This window comes from Mustela erminea, chromosome 1, assembly GCF_009829155.1.
Source record: "Mustela erminea isolate mMusErm1 chromosome 1, mMusErm1.Pri, whole genome shotgun sequence".
NCBI classification, from domain to species: domain Eukaryota; kingdom Metazoa; phylum Chordata; class Mammalia; order Carnivora; family Mustelidae; genus Mustela; species Mustela erminea.
This window is the reverse complement of record NC_045614.1, coordinates 16089277-16109616: the sequence shown is the minus strand read 5'-3', so window position 1 is coordinate 16109616 and position 20340 is coordinate 16089277. Positions and strand designations below refer to the sequence as shown.

General features: G+C 47.9%; 1 protein-coding gene across 3 annotated transcripts in view; it reads right to left on the bottom strand.

Moving 5' to 3' along the window:
- LARS2 (leucyl-tRNA synthetase 2, mitochondrial) overlaps nucleotides 1–20340 on the bottom strand; it is a 151523-nt gene that overhangs the window by 43076 nt on the left and 88107 nt on the right. For all 3 annotated transcript variants that reach the window (XM_032317367.1, XM_032317359.1, XM_032317375.1), the window contains exons 10-14: nucleotides 12426–12530; nucleotides 9505–9620; nucleotides 6900–7183; nucleotides 3531–3629; nucleotides 188–325 (exon numbers count right to left, since the gene is read on the bottom strand). In XM_032317367.1, coding sequence (XP_032173258.1) covers nucleotides 188–325; nucleotides 3531–3629; nucleotides 6900–7183; nucleotides 9505–9620; nucleotides 12426–12530 — 742 coding nt within the window. The remainder of the gene's footprint in view (nucleotides 1–187; nucleotides 326–3530; nucleotides 3630–6899; nucleotides 7184–9504; nucleotides 9621–12425; nucleotides 12531–20340) is intronic.

Below are 20340 nucleotides of genomic sequence, written 5' to 3'. Positions count from 1 at the left end.
ATTCCATGTGAGCCTGCGATTATCAGACGCTGGAACTATGATTAAGTAGCAGAAACAGTGACCGCTCAAGGACACCTGAAAAAGTCTTCCCCTACACGTGATGACCTTGCTCTGGAAGAGCGGACACCTGCTCGAAGCTGTCGCTCACGGGACTGAATTCTTTGGCTGAGCGGTATTAAGTGCTCACCTGTGCTTGACCATTTTTTGATCGTGGCAGAAATGGCTAAAGAACCTCGCGTAGAACAAATGCATGACGGCGTGTTCCTTCCCTCCGATGTACAAATCCACAGGCAGCCAGTAATCCGCCAGCGCTGCGTTAAAAGGGCTACGAGAGAGAGAGAGAGAAATGGTCGTCGTTAACAAACCCGCTTTGCCGCAAGAGCACAAATTAGACCTAGTACTGTTTGTATGTGCCCCGAGACAAATGATGCCCGAGAAGAACAGCGATGTGTCTTTTTAAAATACAGGAAGAGAAAAGCTGAGATAATAAAGTGGGAAAAAGTCAGGTGGGCATGAAATCACAGGGAATTTGTAAAAACTGGTTCAGGAGCCTTTACTGACAATTCAACAAATGTGATTTTCGGGTAAAATGAGGACAAAAGGAAAACACGGCGGCAGCATGAAAAAGGCATGAAAAAGGTATTTCCGTGAGAAAGGTTATTTCTGTAAGAGGCGCATTTGAATCTCTACATTTCTGTTTTAGTTTTGCCCGCCCTTAGGCAGACTGGGATTCGGGTAGTTCTTACCAACAGGGGGCAAAATGGCCTTTGCAAACGAGATTAACAGGCAGCCGCTAAATATTCATTTTAAAACAAATTCCACCTTATTTTTCAAAGCAGCCTTAAAACACAGAGAGTCAGCAAGGGCCTGAATACGGTCTCCAGCGTGCAAGGAGCATACGGAGGGCGACAGACACAAACTCACCCAACTTCTCCCTCTGACCTGTAGACACTGTCAGTGACAGAAATCCTACAAGGCAGGCTTCCTCGGACTCCCTGGTGCTCATGGGTGCCGGGGAGTAAAGGAAATACCACTGCCCTCTATTCTCTGCCTGGGAGTCTTGAGAGGGGAGTCTGTAGGTGTGCAGAAGAGTGTGTGTGTGTGTGTGTGTGTGTGTGTGTGTACACGCACGTGCTGTGGGGAGGGGAGCAGAACTGGTGAGAATGTGCTTCCTAGAGAGCATCCCGTGAAGTAAATCTCTGCCTTTGGAGGATCAATACTCTGTGGTCTCAAGTGTTTGTAAACTCTCTTCCCTACACCTCAAGGCATTTTTTAAAAGATTTTATTTATTTGACAGACAGAGATCACAAGCAGGCAGAGGCAGGCAGAGAGAGGGGGAGGGGGGGAAGCAGGCTCCCTGCTGAGCAGAGAGCCTGATGCGGGGCTTGATCCCAGGACTCCAATCCTGACCTGAGCTGAAGGCAGAGGCTTAACCCACTGAGCCACTCTGGCGCCCCACCAAGGCATTTTTTTGGTCCAGCTCCCTGTGGCTCAAGCTTGGGCAGCAAGTGGGCGTGGCCAACTGCCCCATATTTGCATCTTAATGCGCCTTGCTAGTCCCCAACTCCCCAGGCCAGAGTTCTGGTAATATTAAGACAATTTTTTTCCTCTTTGTAAATAACAGTTCCTCAGAAAAATCCAAGGACTAATCCAAGGGACAGAAAAGAAAGGGAGGTCAAGGGGGGGTGCTCATCTTGAAAACAAGTGTGGGGTGCATTTCAATGTTGAAAGTAGCTATTGCTTGGATCCATGCTTTACCGGGGAACCCAGCTAAGGGAGCACTCGAGCTGGTGCCGAAACTTGCAGCTGCGTTTTATGAGGCCAAAGATGGGGTCCACGGCATTCCCAAATTCAAGGCTGTCTCTCTCTGGGTTCAGAGTCCATCACTGGTTAAAGCCTCCAACATCTGTGAGAGGATTTTCCGCTGAAGCGTTCTGACAGGTAGGCCCTGATTGCCTTGGCACTCTGAGCAGCTGTTCCCAAACAGAAGGCACCAACAGCCCTTTCTAGAAGGAACAGTCAGAGAAGGGGCCCCTCTTCGGAGCCACAGCAGACCCCGTGCATCCTGCCTTTGCCGGCACCGTGTCCTCAGGGTCCCCTCACTCCTGGACGACTTGAATGACAGAAATCATAGGCCTGTAGGGCGGGACTCTGGCGGGGGTGGAAGGGGCAGGAGCGTCCATTTCACGGGAAATGTATTAGTTTACAACCACTGAAGAGAAAAGTGGGGGCATTTTCACACGTGGACTTCGGGGTTTGGGGGCAATGGCTTTCCTACGGGTGAGAGCCAACGAGCAAGGTCTAGCAAGGTCTTTGAAGCACGTGGCTGCCTTTTTGGTTTTCCTGAGCTCTGCGCTGCTTTCTTTTGCACCTTCTCTTCACCCCCCCCCCCACAGCCCTCTTTCCCTCATTCGCTATTTACCTTTGTCTAAGAAACCTGCCCGAAGCCGAAAACTCAGATTATGCGGAGAGCTTTGTTGTTTCTTTTATTTATTTATTTATTTTTAAAGATTTTATTTATTCATCAGAGAGAGAGAGAGGGGGAGAGAGCGAGCACAGGCAGACAGAATGGCAGGCAGAGGCAGAGGGAGAAGCAGGTTCCCTGCCGAGCAAGGAGCCCGATGTGGGACTCGATCCCAGGACGCTGGGATCATGACCTGAGCCGAAGGCAGCTGCTTAACCAACTGAGCCACCCAGGCGTCCCAGCTTTGTTGTTTCTACACTGGTCCCAGCCTTGGCCTTCAAGAGCGTCTCCCACCCTCTTCCCCCGACCTTGGCCCCTCGGAATTCTGTAACTGTTTCTTCAGGCAGTTAGACTCTTTATTGATTTATCAGCTTTAGAAATCACTGTGTGTCTGTGACAAGAGGCAATGCTTCCTTGCTCCCTCGTGCACCCTACCTCCTTCCCTCCCATCATTTGTGTCTGTTAAGTAAACAGCATTACATCTTTATAAGCCCATAAATGAAGTTCACCACAGGGCCACGGAGGGTATTAAGGCAATGGCATTTTCTTCCTTGTTTTTTTTTTTTTTTAAGTTTCTCTTGCACTTGGGATTTGCTTGGCTGTGAAGCATCTAATTTAATAATCTGATGCACTCCCTTTGGAGGGCCTGTTTCAAGGGGCATGGCGGACCGGCGGCTCCCAGCTACTGTGCCTTTGGAAGTCCTCAGTGTCCCTGCCAGCCCCTACTCTCCCAAAGGGAGGGGACCAGCGCAGAGACACTCTGCCAGACTTGAGACTCTCTACCAGACAAGCTTTGCTCAGGGCTTCCCATCGCCCAGTTGAGACCTTCCCAGAGCTGCACTGTGGTCCGAGACCCTTCCGACCCAACCCTCCTTCCTTCCCCTACTTGCTTCCCAGGTGTGGGGACAGCACGGTGGTCTCAGGGCTCCCCCCACGAACTCCCACTCTCTTCCCTCCCCACCCTTGCGGGCACTGCCCCCAGTAAATCTCCTGCATATATAATTCCATTTTGTTGTCTGCTCCTCGCACAACGGACAGACACTCAAAGGACGCAGCAAGGCTTTACCTCTGAGTATTCTGCGGGTCGGTGTATCTGAAGTAGTACCAGGCAGAATCGACAAACGTGTCCATCGTGTCCGTCTCTCTCTTGGCGGCACCCTTGCACCTAAGAAATAAAGGAAGTTCATCAACTGGTTTCGTTTTAAATTTTAACGCAGTGTTCCACCGGCTTTTGAGAAAGCGATGACAATTTGGTATCCATTTAGCATGTCACAAGAACAATGCCTCATCACGGATCGGTAATTCAGAGGACGCTCTCCTTTTGTATTGTTGAGTACAGGACGTTTTAAGGAAATTTACCAATAAAAATTTAGATCTTTAGCCATGAAAAGTCTTATTCTCCAGCTGTCTGAATTTTACCTGGTAGAAAATCAAACAACCTAAGTGGATAAGCCAGGAGTGTCTCTTTTGCCCGTTCACTTCTATTTCAGGCATGTCAAGATCGCCTTCAGCCAGTGTCTACTTTGTGACACCCATGAAGCCAATCAATTTATGAAGAGAAGGTGAAAACCAAACGGAGACATCGTGCTGAAGAATGAACTTGGGTTTTTTCGATCTCTGCGAGGGCTGGGGGTGCAGACATCAAAACCCACTAGGGGGACCCTTGGAAGAGAGGTCACCCTGGGGGCCGTGGTGTGCTGGAGCCAACTCGTCCTGGTCCGTAAGAATCAACACTTCGCACCTCTTCCCAACTCCGTGACAAGTGATGTCAAGTTTGCAGCCTGAAACTAGCCCTTGGTGGAAGCAGGTATACTACAGAAATGGTCAAACACCGCAACTCAGGAGCTCCTTTCCAACGCACCCACTGCCAGAGAACACGATACAGAAGGGCGAAGGGAGCCCTACTGTTCCAGAAAGCATGCTAAACGAGATCCCTGGTGTGTGAAGGGCTGAAAAGAACAACTGACCCTCATCCTCAGGAAGGGGATGCCTGGGGGGGGACGAAGGTTCCACAAGGGCCCCGCTGATGACTTGGTTCTGAAGCACGCGCCCAGGGTGACGGGCCCATGGGACGGCAAGAATCAGGTACAAAAAACCCCACAACTTCTAGGACCCCAAGAGAGGGTGCCCTTAGTCCAGCCTTGCCCAGGAGGGGCCCAGCCCCCCTGAAGACACTCCCAGGCCCGGAGCAGAGGTGGACACATCGAACCAGCTACTAGCAGCTACTCACAGGTGAATGCTGCCCTTTTTGGCAGTCCCAGTCCTTGGGGGTTCTTGGAGATTCTGAGGAGGGACACGAGGAGCCCCAAGAGGAACCGATGAATCTACTAATTCTGCAGCAAGGGCAAGGGTCTGCTTTTAATTTAAAAATAAAAGAAGGCCTGCATTTAGATCTTGCATCTGTAAGGCAGTTTATGTTGGCTTTACAAATCGTATGGAAGGAAAGAGCCACCTCACCCCACCTCCTGCTTATTAAATAGAAGCGGCCGAAAGGAGACACAGGGGCCCCAGATCTGGCAGGGGCCCCAGAGACCCACAGGGGCCTCCCTTTGGGAACAGTGGTCCCCGGGGTGGGGTGGGCAGTTGTTGATGGGAGAGAGCCCGAGGGACTCCTGTTTCCTACCACCCAGGGCTGCTATAAGACACCGATCCCCACAGCGCATCTCTAAGTTAAAGCCGTATCTTTTATGTGGAGAGCATCAGTCAGAGAACAGACACTACCGGGGGGAGGTAATTACAAGAAAAAAGTTACTTCTCCCTCATCATCGGGGCCGGTGGACAAGGCAGGACAATACAGGGTCCGACAGATCAAAGGAGTGACGTCTGTCTGCCTACGACTTGCCACGCTGCTTTTCTTTGTAATGGTCACATGGGACTTGAGGACCACTGAGAGACATCTTTTTGCTGCCATTAAAAGCTGGTTACATGGCACAGGCTGCTTGGTAAGTGGGAGGGACAGATGATGGTGACAGTGACGACAGTATGGTGGTCCTTAGCTCCAAGGGTACGAACAGGGACAGTGGGTGCAGGCACTGAGCCAAATGCTTCCCCAGAATTCTCTCCTTTACCTCTTTATCTCTTCTTTATCTCTTCTCTCCTTACTCTCCCAGGATCCCTGGGGATTACGAGGTAGAGGCCACCCAGGTCCCCATTTTGCAGATAAGTAAAATGCAGAGAGGTTAAGAAATCTGCCCAAGGTCTTGGAGCTCAGGAGCAAGGACTCCACATCCGCTGGGCTCTGCAGTCCTGCCTGGCCGCGCTGGTTCCGTGCCTGACAGTCCCGGATGCTCGTTAGAATCACCCAGGGAGCCTGAACCAACACCACGACCTGGGCTCTCCCCTCCAGGAATCCCCACCAGAGGGGCCTCGGGCTGCTGCAGCTGGTGTGCTGAAGCCCACCAAGGTCTCTGGCAGGGAAGCCCTTTTGTCGCATCTCATTAATAAAGGTGTGCGATTTTTTTCCTGGAGCCCGTGATTCTTCCCGGAAAAGGCCCAGAGCTCCCTCTGTGCCCACCGACAAGCCCCATTGCAAATCTTAGAACCACCTGGGTGAGGACCTGGAAAGATGGTGGCAATGCTTCCATTTACTGGGTGTTCGTTAGCCATCCCTGTGCAGGATTGCGGGTGCTAATTCTAGTCGTCTGAGCAGCCCTTCGAGGTGGTTATTTCAGTTTCCGATAAGAAAATGGAAGCTCAGAGAAGTCATGTGACTTTCCCAAGGTTCCCACGGGTCGTTAAAGGGGAGGGCCACGACACGAATCCATTGTCTGACTCCCCAGTCTGGGCCTTTCAACTGTACTGGGGTTACCCGATTACCAGCCTCGTAACTCAGCTCCGAACCAGCAGAGGACCCAATTATTTTAACATCGTCATCGTGATCTAGAAGGCAGAGACAAAATGTCTTCTTCTCCGTAGAAGGAAGGAGGAAGATGCAGGACCTGAGATTGGTTACGTGTTTACTCAGCAGGGACGGTATCCCCCAAATCACCTGAGATACACCAGTGAGCTACCAGTAAAACACAATCCTACTTCCACGAGAAGATGTTCCCGTGTCCTAAAGAATGAAACCCCTGTGCACACCCCGCCCCCCACTCTTGGAGCTACTGCTCTGCTGCGTGCGGAAAAAATCTACGCTGTTCTCAGCAATGACGTGGGAAAACGAAGCCAGAGAGGAGAAAACATTTTTCTCTCTTCCCAGGAAGCTCTCTGGAATATGAAACGGAAGAAAGTGGTCTTTTACAAGCCATGATGGAAACGTGTAGCTTTCCATCGGTTGGCAGGTGTTTCTCATAAAGATGCGAGTGGACAGGAAGACCCAGGGTGTTCTTTCCAGTCTGGTGGGAGCGCCGGAAGAAGGAAGCAGAGAGCCTGAAACTCCAGCAGGGTGCCCGGGGCCCCAGGCCCCACCATGGCCGGGGGTGCCACTGTTCCTTACCTAGGGCAGGCGCAGTTCACCCAGTCTGAAGCCGTGGCCAGCGGGGAGCCTCCCTTGCCGGTGAAAGATGTAATGCGGGGCAAGGTCACGGGCAAATCCTGCAGAGGCACGGGCACGGGGCCGCAGGCCGGGCAGTGGACCATGGGGATGGGTGTACCCCAGTACCGCTGTCTCGAGATAAGCCAGTCCTTCAGCTTGTCGCTTGTCACGTCCCCACCGACCTTCTTCGTCCGGGCTTGCTGAGTCAAGGCTAGAAACGCATCCTGCCGGCTCATGCCTGTGAACTGCGAGGGAAAGGAGAGAGGTCCTATGCTCCCTTCCACAAGGACAAGCTGTCACCTGCCACCACGGCTGCTTTTATGTGTAGTCTGGGAAGAGCCTCGTTGTGACTTTATGACCCTAGGGACCTTCACCTCTGTGGCCCCTTCCTCCCTATCCCTAGGACAAGTTTTTTTTTTTTTAAGTGAAGATTTTTATTTATTTATTTGAGATACAGAGCACAAGCAGGGGGAGCAGTGGGCAGAGGCGGAGAGGGAAGTAGACTCCCCGCTGAGCAGGGAGCCCGATGCGGGACTCAGTCCCAGAATCCTGGGATCGTGACCTGAGCCGAAGGCAGACACTTAACCAATTGAGCCTCCCAGGAGCCCCATCCTTAGGAAGTATTAAAGTTATGTTTTATGACTGTATTGAAGGAAGATGAACAGGATTTTGACCCTAAAAATTCACTTTTCACCCTCTGATTTTAAAAGAAATTAACATCTTTTTGGGGACCCCATAAAAGTACCGTGACCCCAAGGCACCGTGTCCATTGAGTTGGAGGGGCCAACTGGCCCTGGTTCTACGGCTCTGATTGTCACCTGAGCCCCGAGACAGTACAGGGATCACCAACTCTCAGCCCTGAGCTGCCAACAAAAAAGTGCATGATATGTATTTCTAATGATGAGTCCCCTGTGGGGGAAAAAATAATCCAGGAAGAAGGAAAATTCAATATCCTAAAGCAGAAGTAATTCAGGCCAGTTGGGGAACGAATTGGGGCCACAGGTGGATGGATCCAAACCACTCCTTTTGTATTTAAATGCTCCCTTCTTACAGAGAGTGGAGCAGAACACTGAAAGTAGAAAAGTAGAAAGTAGAATTGTCCCTTCCCCTGACATGTTTCAGAGAGCCAAGCTAATGCTAAAAATTGAGCCGGCATGAAGTGCCAGTGGGGACCGTGGGGACCCTGGAATTGGTTCACTGCGGATGGACCACGTCCCTACTACGTGCCAGGCTTCGGCTAGGCGTTGGGGACACAGAGATAAAGATAAAGATAAAGATGTTCCATTGTCCCCTGCCCACAAGGAGCTTACGATCACGGGGCATAAAGAGAGCTATCAAGGGCTCCCTGACAGGCACCTTGGTGTGGCTCTGTTCCAATACAGAAGATTTAGGGTGCCTGGGTGGCTCAGTTGTTAAGTGTCTGCCTTTGGCTCAGGTCATGATCCCAGGGTCCTGGGATCAATCCCCGAGTCGGGCTCCCTGCTCCGTGGGAAGCCTGCTTCTCCCTACCCCTCTGCACCTGTTTGTGTTCCCTCTCTCGGTGTTTCTCTCTTAAAAAAAAAAAAAAAAAAAAAAAAAAGGTTTAAGGTTCAACAACTTCGAGCATCGTATTACCATTTATGTCATGAAGGCACAAATGTGAGGTCAGTAAATGTTATCACTCAGGTAAGAAAAAAGCCTGGCCAGACTCTTAATCTTTTTATATATCTTTACCTATATCTATCTATCTATAAAATACCCTCCAGCTAGATAATCCCAAACCTGGAAATCCTAGATCTTCAGGCCTGATTGAATCAGGATCACCCAGGCTGGGGCCAGTGATGCCGGTGGTCCTGGTCCAGGGACCAGACTTTGAGGAGCAAGGTTCTATGCCAGTGAATCTCAAAACGCGAATCCTTAATCCTGTTAGAAATGCTTGTTCCTGGGTTCTACCTGGGGCTGCTCAATCAGGTTCTCCAAGGGGAGGGCAAGGCACCAGTTGATTCTGGGCTGTGCTTAGGTTGGAGAAGCACCATCTCTGCTCTTTCCCACTCGCCCCTCACCCTACCCTTTCCATCGCACTTCCTGGTCTGGGTCAAGAGCGAGGCTGAGGTCAAGTCCTGCCAGATCTACCACCTGGCAAGAGGAAACCTGGCCCAAATAAATATGATTCAGTCTCCATGTTCATTTTCTATCCATGAGTTCAAATTTAGGCGGAAACAAGTCAGTCATCTGGGGAGAACAGAAATCTTCAGGAAGAACAGTGAATTTCAATCACCCTCCCAAGGAATCCGTTTTCCTGGAAGAGGGAATTTTTTTTTTTTTTCCCTAAGCAGAAGATGCCCAGAATATAGTGATTATGATAACTGTACTATTCTAGGATTGGGCTTGACTTAGAGTTGATAAATTTCTAGATCTTGAAAAACAATAGATTATGAAATGACGCTGCAAGATTGTGAGTTGGGGGGGGAGGGGCGGATGAGTGAAGTAGCAGGTTGTAACCTGCACCTGAAGGAAAAGGTCTCAACAAACCCAGGTCAAGGTCATGATTTGAGAAGCTGTTAGGCCCATACCACAGGGAACCCACCTCAGCAGAGCTGCTCAACCTCTCTGTGCCATCCGGCAAAGTTTCAATGACTTCGGTGTAGGCGAGGCCCAGGGTCTGGGCCAAGGTGGCGTCCTCCGGGCTGGTGCTCGGAATTCCTATTCAGAGAGAAAGAAACACAGAACACCTTCTTTGCAAATACCCAAGTCACAAAATAATGGACACCACTGACACTCGGCTTTAGCTTCCTAAGGGAGACTACTTTTTAGCTACAGAAGTTCTAAAAATGCAGCTCATTCCTTGGGAAAATGGAGGACAGTCTTGGAGAAAGCCCCCACCCTCCTACAACCCGTTTACTATGTCGGCTTCACTGCCTTTCAGTCTTTCTCCTGTGCTTTGTTTCTCTTTAAAAAAACAGTTGTGGTTCTAAAATAGATGATTGGAGACCGGCGGCTTTTTGTCACTGGAATCGTGAACTGCGAGCATCTGGAGAAGTGTCTTGTCTGATTTCCCTCCGGGACCAAGGAATAGCGGCGCTCTCCTGAGAAACAGGGCTGGCGGCTCCAGCATTTCCCGGCACCCTAGAAAAATCCAGTCCCAAAGTGGAAAGCTGGCAACCATGCCTCCTCACACTGTGCTTTGTTCCCAAAGGCAATGGTACATGCATTCCGAATAGAAATTTATTCTTCAACGCACACATGCCCTTGAGACAGGAGTTGAACATAAGCGAATTGATCATCCAGAGGGCCCAGGCCGGCTGCTTTGGCTTCAGCTCTGCATCAAAACCAGCTTGTCGGTGGTCGGGTCTGTAGGGCAGACTCTCAGTGTTGGCCCGACTTCGTTGTGAGGCTGTGCTGAGCACTGTAGGATGTTGGGCAGCGCCTCTGGTCTCTGCCAGCAGCACTCCCTGAAAGTGACGGAAAAATGACTAAAAATCTGCCAAATTCCCCTGCGGTGGGGGGCGAAAATCGCCCCTGGTGGAGGACCCCCGTGGCGGGGTCAGCTGTCAAAACTGCTGATGTCTCTGCTGACACAACATGTCACGTGGCCACTGAGCAGGAAGACTAAGGACCACGTGCAAAGTGCCAAAGTCAGATTTCCGTGAACAACCTCTCGTGTTTGTGTTTGTGTTGTGTCCGGAACATCGCCCGACAAGGGTGGTTTTATGTTTGGGAGACGTGTTCTAGAGCTCCTTGGCAAGACGCAAAGCTCTGTGGTATGGCAGAAAGTTCTATAGCGTTCCAGCTGAGATTATGGACCCTCCCCCCCCCCCAAAAAAAGCATCTAATAAGGCAAATAAATGTTCAGAGTGGACTTGAAGGACATAAGGGTGAAGACACACGGCAAGCAGTATTACTAGAAAGTGTTCATGGTCAAGAAGGGAAGAGAGTCACTCACCGCATTCCCAAAGTGTATGGTTTGGAGTAACCAGGAGAAATGTTCGAATGGAGACACTGTGGCCCAAAAGTTTATTTGGCCACATAAAGAATGCTGTGGACCACAGTGTGGGTTCTGTGGGCCTGAGCAGGATGGGAACGATCTGTGACGTTCAAGTGGGATGGCGAAAACACTGCTTTCTCTTTTTTTTTTTTTTAAAGATTTTATTTATTTATTTGACAGAGAGAGAGATCACAAGTAGGCAGAGAGGCAGGCAGAGAGAGAGGAGGAAGCAGGCTCCCTGCTGAGCAGAGAGCCCGATGTGGGACTCGATCCCAGGACCTGAAGCCGAAGGCAGCGGCTTAACCCACTGAGCCACCCAGGCGCCCGCTTTCTCTCTTTTTTATTTCTATTGCTTGTTCTTGGAAGTCAAGAAGCAGTAACTTAGAAAATGTTAATAATGTAACTGTGGGAAATCAAGACCACAGGGAAAATAATTTCCATGCACACCCCAAAAAAAAAAAAATCAGATTCCTTCCTTTCAGAATGTTCAATATTATGCCAGAAATTTGACTCAAAATACTGTGCCTCCCCACCCCCCACCCTCAAACACAAAAAGCTGCTTCAACAACGGCTTCCTTTATTGCTTATCTTGGCTGGTTGCATTAATGAATCTTATTGATTATAAAATACAAAAGAATAACAGAAGGAATTATTTCCCTTAAGCAACACCCTTTCTAGGTTTAAATGGTCTGAAAGAAAGGACCCAAATGGCTTAATATCCATTTTCTGTTTGGATGTTTCTTCAAATCACTTTGTCAAAAACTGATCTGGAAATCGGGAGGGAAAACATGATTTCGATAAGAAATGCCGTTTCTTTTGGGTACCAGGAAATCGAGAGTGCGGAAGAACTTTCTCTGCAGGCTTTTGGCACTTTGAGACTGGCTGGGATCTTCAGCGGGAATGTTTGGGAAGAAGGGCGCTCGGGTCCACCCGAAGGGCAGGTCTTGGACTGGTGTCATTAGTTCTCAGTCCTTGGTTCACCCCTGGCCTCTGCTAGGTGACACCTCAGAACTCCCTGGGATAAGCAAAGCTGCGGAGGACATCCAATGCATAGTTCTAAATGCACCTTCCACTTGACTGCTATGTCCTTCCCTAGAGGGCTCAAGTTCACCTCCTCAAGCCTTCACCAAAACTGGATAGTCTGGTCCATCACTTGCGATCAAAATCCCCATCTCCGCAGTTGCTGTTGATATTATATAAGCTCCGAAATCAGATTCCATCTCACTTATACTGTTCCCCACGTCATACGTATGAGTCTCACCAATGAGCTTTACCGACCAGATCTGTGGGTCATGTTTTATTATTCTCAAGAGCAACCAGCAAGGTGTGGCATTCTGGGTATGTTTTCAAAATGTAGCTCCTAGATAGGGAATGGCCGAATAAAGGGGCCTCTCGTTTTCCCAGAGAGGCAGAGCAGACCGTGGACTCAGCAGTGAGCTCTTCCAGTTGACAGCAACAGGCTGGCATTTTGATCCGAAGCCTGCTGCGTCTATTATCCTGATTATACTTTAATAGCTACTTACCTATTTTGGAATCCAGAGAGCCCTCCAAGTCAGCTTTGGCCAAGATAACGACAGGGACCTCCTGCTGGGTGAGCATGTTCACAGCCTTCACGGGCGTGAGGCAATCTGAAAACGAGAGCGAGTGACAGCTGGGGTACTAACACCATCTGAGTCTCAGAGGAGACAAGTGAGAAAAATAAGCAGGAGGACTTCTGTGCTTTGTGCTAATTGTTAAAGAATCTGTTCTTTGAAGGTATTAATGGACAATTCACACCAGTAGAAAATCAAAAGAGTAAGCAATCACACAAAAATGTTTGTCTAAGCTCAGAACCAAAGAAGTGAAATGGCATTTTTACTTTACAGATGGTAACGATGTTCCTGCCGCCCCGTTTTCCTTTTGAAAAATACCTCGAATGTACAGAAAAGCAACACAAAAACCTGTGATGACCAAGGAGATTTCTGGAATTCCAAATCCTAACATCCGAAGACAGAAGTGGATAGGAGAGTAGGGAATAACTAAGCAGAGAGCAGGAGAATTCTTCCTACTTACCCTTTTCTAGAAGATAGTGGAGGATGTGTTCCAGCAAAACAAAGGGGTAAATCAAGTAAGACATAGAAATGGGATCTAGGAAACAGAGAACCCCACAAAGGAAAGAGGTTCAGGACACTCTTAGAACAAAGACAGAAGGAAGCTATAGGATGGCCGATGGGCAGCAGAGGCCTAGAGAGTGACCGGGTCAGGCCTGTGCAAGAGAGAGGGCCCAGGAAGCAACTTCAAGGCAAAAAGGAGGATCAAGACATTATCTGATAAATTGGATTGTATTTTAAAGAGCCTCTGGGAGGCGTGAGAAGACTCAGAAATTCAAAGAACACAAAGCAAATTAAAAAAAAAAAAAAAGGACATCACTAACTTCAGGCAAAACAAAAAGTATATTACCAAAAGGAAAATGTAATCATAGTATACTTGGCTCAGTTGTGAGCGATAATTATGTGGCCATAATAAAATACTTAACTATCTAGAGGAATGGAAGCATGAAGACACAAACATAGTCCCACAAGAAGAAGGGAGGAAAGGGGTAAATAATTAGTGAATTCACTTGAGCTTACTGCAGCATAAGCAACTGACAACAGTTCTAATTTGTGAACTCTTACTATTTATATTTGCCACATTTTACTACTTTATATAGTTATCTATGTTTTATGAACTTCAAAGTTAAGATATGTCCAGGAAGAAGGATTTATTCTTTTCAAAAGGGAAAGATAGGTTCTGTAGGCATCTAAGCCAGCTCCTCTATTCTTTCCCCTTGTGGGGATCAGGACACACAGGACAGGTTACAGTGGGGACAGAGTGACATATAACCCAAACGGGTCTCCAGGGCAGAGGTTCAGTAGCACCTATGGCCCCAGGGCTGGGAAGCACCTGCTGCCCTGAGCTGCCCAAGAGCTGACACTTCTCAAAATAGAGACCCCATATTTCTGATTGCGTATTGCCCCTTCTCAAAGATGATGTGTACGTGTCCTAAGTCTGTAATTATGATAAAATGTGATGAAGAAGGATGGAAGATGAGGGGAGGTGATGCACGAGTAAATGTTGCAGGGTCATGTCGAGAACTGGTGAACGGAGAAGGAACAAGGTAGGTGTATTATACAGACATGTGGAGGTCTGGACCATAGATATAGCTGTGGCACAGACCGAGAGTCGGCCCCAGCCCTGACTCGCCTTCCGATTCAGCCACGGAATGTTTAGTTGCACACGCATCTGCACAGCTCACAGCACCACTGCTCAGCCTTCCCTGCATTGGGTGTGGCCTTAGGGTACGTGCAGAAGCAACTTCTAGGGCATGCTCTCAGAGGGAAGGAACGTGGCTTTCTTCTGACTTACTCAATGCAGATAAAGTGTAGAACAGCTCAGAATACACAGGTAAGGGCAAGATCCTAGAAGAACAGAGTGGGAAGGCAGAAAAGAGCCTTGGCCTTGACTGGCTCACAGAGCAGACTTGTCATACTTGCTTTGAGATTCACGTGGGCAAGAAATAAACTGTCTTTTAAAGTCACTGTGTTTTCAGGACTCTGTCATAGCCACGAAACTTATAACCCTAAGGAACATATGCCTGAAACAATTCAAAGTGGCTGGTTAAGGGAGCTCATGCTACTGCTAATACTCTTTGACTTCGATTTTTCATGCGATATACATATATCACTTGGATCTTACACAACACAAGTGAATTTTTAAAAAGAAAAACAGAAATTTATCTTGAAGAATTGTCACTTTTCACCTGGTAAGTTAGCAAAAACTTCTAGAAGGGTGCCATCAATGTTTCCAAAGTTGCACTGAAATTTGTGTATCATTGGATACGGCACTATAAACAGATGACAGCCCTTTCAGAAACCAATAAAAGCAACCTGTAACAAGAACTAGAAAAGTGAAAAATAAATAAATAAATAGATAGATTAAAAAAAAAAAAAAAAGAAGAAGAACTAGAAAAATGCTTGTAACCCGTGAACAAGTAAATCCCACTCAGCGGACTGTCTCTTAAGGAAGTAATTCTACAGAGGAAAAGAGCTATGTGGATATAAATGTTGACAGTAGCTATATCTGCAACAGCTCCAAACATGGAAAGGCCAAATGTTTAACATGACAGGGAAGACTGAGAATAGTATGGTTCATCCAGTGAATGGAATGTTGTGTATGAATTAAAAAAGACTAAAAAAGAAGCTGGCCAGGGCGCCTGGGTGGCTCAGTGGGTTAAAGCCTCTGCCTTCAGCTCAGGTCATGATCTCAGGGTCCTGGGATCGAGCCCCACATCAGGCTCTCTGCTTGGCAGGGAGCCTGCTTCCCTTCCTCTCTCTCTGCCTGCCTCTCTGCCTACTTGTGTTCTCTGTCTGTCAAATAAATAAATAAATCTAAAAAAAAAAAAAAAAGAAGAAGAAGCCGGGCTAAAAATGAACCACCCCCACCCCACTGTCTGAAATCATGTTATGTGAAGACCAAAACATAAAGACAGAAGCTGAATGATCTTTAAGGCACATTTCTGTGGGAACACAACACACACTGGGGCACCTCGGTGGCTCAGTGGGTTGAGCATCCGACCCTTGGTTTCAGCTCAGGTTATGATCTCGGGGCCGTGGGACTGAGCCCCGCACTGGGCTCCGTGCACAGGGAAGGGTCTGCTTAAGATTCTTTCTCTCTTCCTCCCCCTCTGCTCCTCTCCCAGCTCGCATGTGCTCTCTCACTCCCTCTTGCTCTCTCAAATGAATAACTAAAATACTTAAAAAAAAAAAAAAAAGGCAATATGACCACATGCAACGAACGAAGGCAGACCCCTACCTTGGCTGTATATAAGAATTAACTCAAAAATGGATGAAGGACCTACATGTAAAATAGAAAGTGAAAAGACAACCTACAGAACTGGAGAACATTTCTGTAAATCATACATCTGAGAAGGGACTTGTCTCTAGAATATGTAAAGAACTATTAGAAATCAACAACAGAAAGACAACTCAATTAAAAACTGGGCAGAGGGCCTGAGTAGACATTTCTCCCAAGAACATACACAAATAGCTAACAGGCACATGCAAAGATGTGCAGCATCACTAGCCATTGGGTTAATGCAAATCAAACCCACAATGAGATTCCACTCCCGACCCCCTGGAAGGATCACCGGCAGAAAGACAGACAATAACGGGTGTTGGTGAAGATGGAGAGGAACTGGCAGCTGCTATGGGAAACTCTGATACTTCCTTGGCCAGTTAAACACAGAGCTACCTTATGACCTGGGGGCCCCTACCAGGTACGTACCCGAGGAAATGAAAGCATATGTCCACACGGAAATCCGTACTTGTGTTCACAGTAGCACCACTCATAGGTGCGAGGAAGTAGCTAGAATGTCCATCAACCAGTGAATGGACAACTCAAATGCGTAATTTTATTCTGAAATAAAAGGGAATTAAGTACTGACAGAGGCCACAACATGGACGAGCCTTGAAGACATTATACTAAGTGAAAGAAGCCAGTCACAAAAGGACAAAATACTGCGTCGTTCTATTTATATGAAATGTCCAGGATCGGCAGATCTATGGACAAAACAGACCAGCGGTCGCCTAGGGCTGCGGTAAACAGTGGGCACAGGATACGGGATCTCTTTGGGGGTGATAAAAACGTTCTAAAGGTGTGCATAATTCTATGGATATACTAACAATGCCGGAATTGTCCACCTTCAATTAGGGGTGAATTATATCTCAATAAAGTCATTATAAGAAAAAAAGTAGCATACTACATGAAACAGTTGGGTTGGGGTTGGGTTTTGGCTTTTTGCTTTTTTCATTTTTTCTACCTCAAAGTTCTATCAGGGCAGTTTTTCCACTAGAAAAGAAAAAAAAAATCAGCATATGAATTTAAGTATTAAGCTGATCGGTAATGAACTCACAGCAGCACCTTGTATGCTCGACGTACCTGGTCAAAATCGATTTCTTAGAAAGGACAAAACTAAAATCGGAAGATCTGGACCAGATCAAGAGCTCTCTGTATTTCTCCTCAGTCAGGTTCTGCCCTGGTGAAGCAGGACGCAAGGAGGCCACAGAAGAAATCTGGCATAACCGAGGCATTTCCTACAATGTAGGAATGTAGGCATCTGTAACTGCCAGATGCTTTCGACAAAAGGAAGCATTCAAAGGTGCCCTCTGCCCTTGGGGCCCCCCTGCAGAGCAGGCAGGTGTTTCATGCCCTCTGGAAAAAACAAACAAACAAACAAACAAACAGATGGCTTTTGCTCGGTGATCAGCAAAGCAGTGCTCTGGCAGGGATACTCTGGGAATAGGGTTGTGCAGTTAAGGAAGTGTGGGAAGTGCCACGTGACCCGCTCTCGGAGACAGTCGCGGTGCACAACAGATGCGCAAAGGTTCTGAGAAGTCCAGGAACGAAGCGACCTGTTCATCTCTGTTTATCCCAGGTTATGTGAGCGCAGAGGCTCTTCCCTCCACAAAGCATCTATCAGCGTGTGCTGGAAGGATGGTAGAGGGAACTGTTTGATTAAAGAACAGACTAAAACCTACAGCATCCCAAACCCATACACATACTGAGCAGAAAGGGGGCAGGCCAACCAACAGTGAGCAATGAATTATTTAATGCTCCGGGGCTTCCCCGGGAGATGAGGCTCTTGCTCTCTGATGTGGCAAGAACAACGGGGTTCTGTGGTACCCTTTAGGGAGACCTCACTTAACCTTTTGGCAAAAAAAGTGCCTTGTGGAGACCACCGGTGACTCAGAGCCTGAAATGTGTGGTTCCAAAGCCTCAGGGTTTGAATATTATTTTAATATTTGAAATGTAAGAAAAGACGCCAGGAAAGAGTCAGAACAGCTTCTAGAACTCTGAAGATATTTCCCTATTGATGCTTTTTATGGTTTCTAGCTCCCATCAAGTCAGAGCTTACATAACATGACTTAAGTCAGAGGCGGTCAACTGAGAGAAGGAGCAACGTGAATGATAGAAATAAACTCAGTTTGAAGAACTCTACGGGGAAACACCTGACTTTTTGCTCTCCTAAAGGAATCTGTGCCAAATCAGACAATGCTGAGCAAAACACAGTGTTTCTAGTCAATAACACCAGCAACCCAGAAATCAGGGCAGTGTCCCCAAAGCCTCTGCCCTTGCTGCCTTCCAGAAACTTCTGGGAGCTGCTATGGCCCCGCCATTCTGACAACCACTGTTCTCCTGTCTTCACCATCTCTTAACTCGTGGTTTGCCGGCCCTCCCGCCTGCCCTCTGCCAAGCATGCCCCCCGATCTGTGCATGTCATCCCCCTCCACTGGGCCCCACAGGGCTCCTTCTGTACCTGCAGGGCCCCCCACAACCGCTCTGCCCACTTGGCTGGGAAGGCCAAACTCACAAAGGTGAAGTGACCTTCCTTAACTCATAGGATGGTTCTGGGACCAGAACCCTTACCATCTTCTGCCCACGGAGGAGCTGCTACACAGAAACCAAGTTAGCGGCTGAGGGAATCGGTTTGAGGACTGAACCTCCTTCAAGTAATACATTCGTGTCACAGCTGTGCGCTGCCCTGACTTTCAGTGGTCACTAGTCACCCTCAAAACCTGACACCAGAGGAGAAAAAAAATCAAGCTGCCTGTCTGATTTGAGCCAGTCAGCAGTGGTAACAGACAACAGCGACATGACGCTCGGGTTTCAAATATCACCTCCAAGGCCGAAGAAAGCATACATCCATATTCATACGGTTGAGTTTTAATTCGCTTTTTAGAAAAACTGCATTGCCAAGGCACACTACTGGCCTTACGTAACCAATGCCACATGTCAAAATCCAGAGACTTGACATGCAAATTAATCTTGAGACTTTGAATAAGTTGACTTCTGCAAGAGTATTTCTAGTCTGAAAATTAGAATTGGAAAATACAGAGCCAAGTGTAATGTTCCATTTGGAATTATTTCTGAGATTATTAAAAAGAGGTGAGGACGAAGCTGGTGAGCCGTTCAGCGCTAAAACGAAACGATGGGACAGGTCAAAGGTGACAATACCCAGAATGACCATGAAAACGTCGCTCTTTGCATTTGCGAAAATAATTTAACTTTTTACCTATCAAAATGTTTGGAATTTATACAGAGCCTTTCATGCCAGGAGCTCCGTCTTTCATAATGCACGGTCTCATGAAGCCCCTGTTAATATTACCTCGTTTTAATGTGTGTCCCCAGGTTAACTGTAAGAAAACGAAATCTAAGGGCTAGATGTTTACATTTTTTAGTTTTTCCATTTTAGATGTTCTTCAACCATTGCAGCCCACAAGGAATCTCCAAGTGCTCATGAGAGTAAAAAACGAGGAGTTTTCCCTTTCAACTAAAGAGTTGAAAAGAATCCAGTTTTTCTTTGGAGTAAGTGGAGAATCAAACAGAGAGCTACCCGGGACTTTATAAGCACAACACTGGAATTTCAACACAAGTCTCTTTTCTGTTTCAGTACGTAACAACGGGAGATGATGGCAAGCAGTACCTGTCTCGGGCCAGAGTGCACCACACACGCGTCTGGCCCTCCTCTGTCATGGTCACGGGGCGGGGGCGGGGGGCAGGGGGCAGGACAGAGACCGGCCCTCTGCACATGCCCTAGCGCTTAGCACCAGCAGGCTCCTCTGCAACGCTCACTGGTTTGAACCTGCCTTCAATGCTGGAAGTAAGCTATTAAAAGTCTTCCGCAGAGGTGAGTTGGGATGACACACTATCTTTCTAGCCTGATACCAGGAAGCCTTTCATTCTGGTTATCTTAGGAATAGCAATTAAAAGGAAACACTCTGCATTATCCTGCAAACCATTTTTGTGAAGGCAGATAATTCACAGACCCCAAAAATTCAGACTGTGTTCTTGGGGCTGGAATTTAGAGTCTGAGAAAAGAGAATTAAGGATGAGATTTTTACGGAAAAATATACATTTCTCCAGAGACCTACTTCTTCCTCTTTTTCTTCTTGTTCTTCTTTTTGTTGTTGTTCTTGTTGTTTAAGATTTATTTATTTATTTTAGAGAGAGAGAATGATGGGGGAGGGGCAGAGGGAGAGGGAGAGAGAGAATATCAAGCAGGCTCCGTGCTGAGCATGGAGTCTGATGCGGGGCTCGATCTCACGACTCTGAGTGGAAACCAAGAGGCGACACTCCACCAATGGAGCCACCCAGGCGCCCCCTCCAGAGACCTACTTCTAATCGATGGGGGACCTCCTTTGGCCTGCCCAGGGTCCACACTGCCTCCCCTCTAGTAGGAGCCTCTGAGTTGGTTCTGGGCAGCAACCCCTCCTCCCTGGTTCTGGTCTTGGTGGTCGAACAAGGAAGATGTCTGACCTTCCCTTGCCCAAGAGAAAGGCCACGGGCCTCAGTTATACCATCCAGACCCCTTGCCCTGCAACAGGAATCTCGGACCAAGTACCCCACACACTGAGGCGAGGT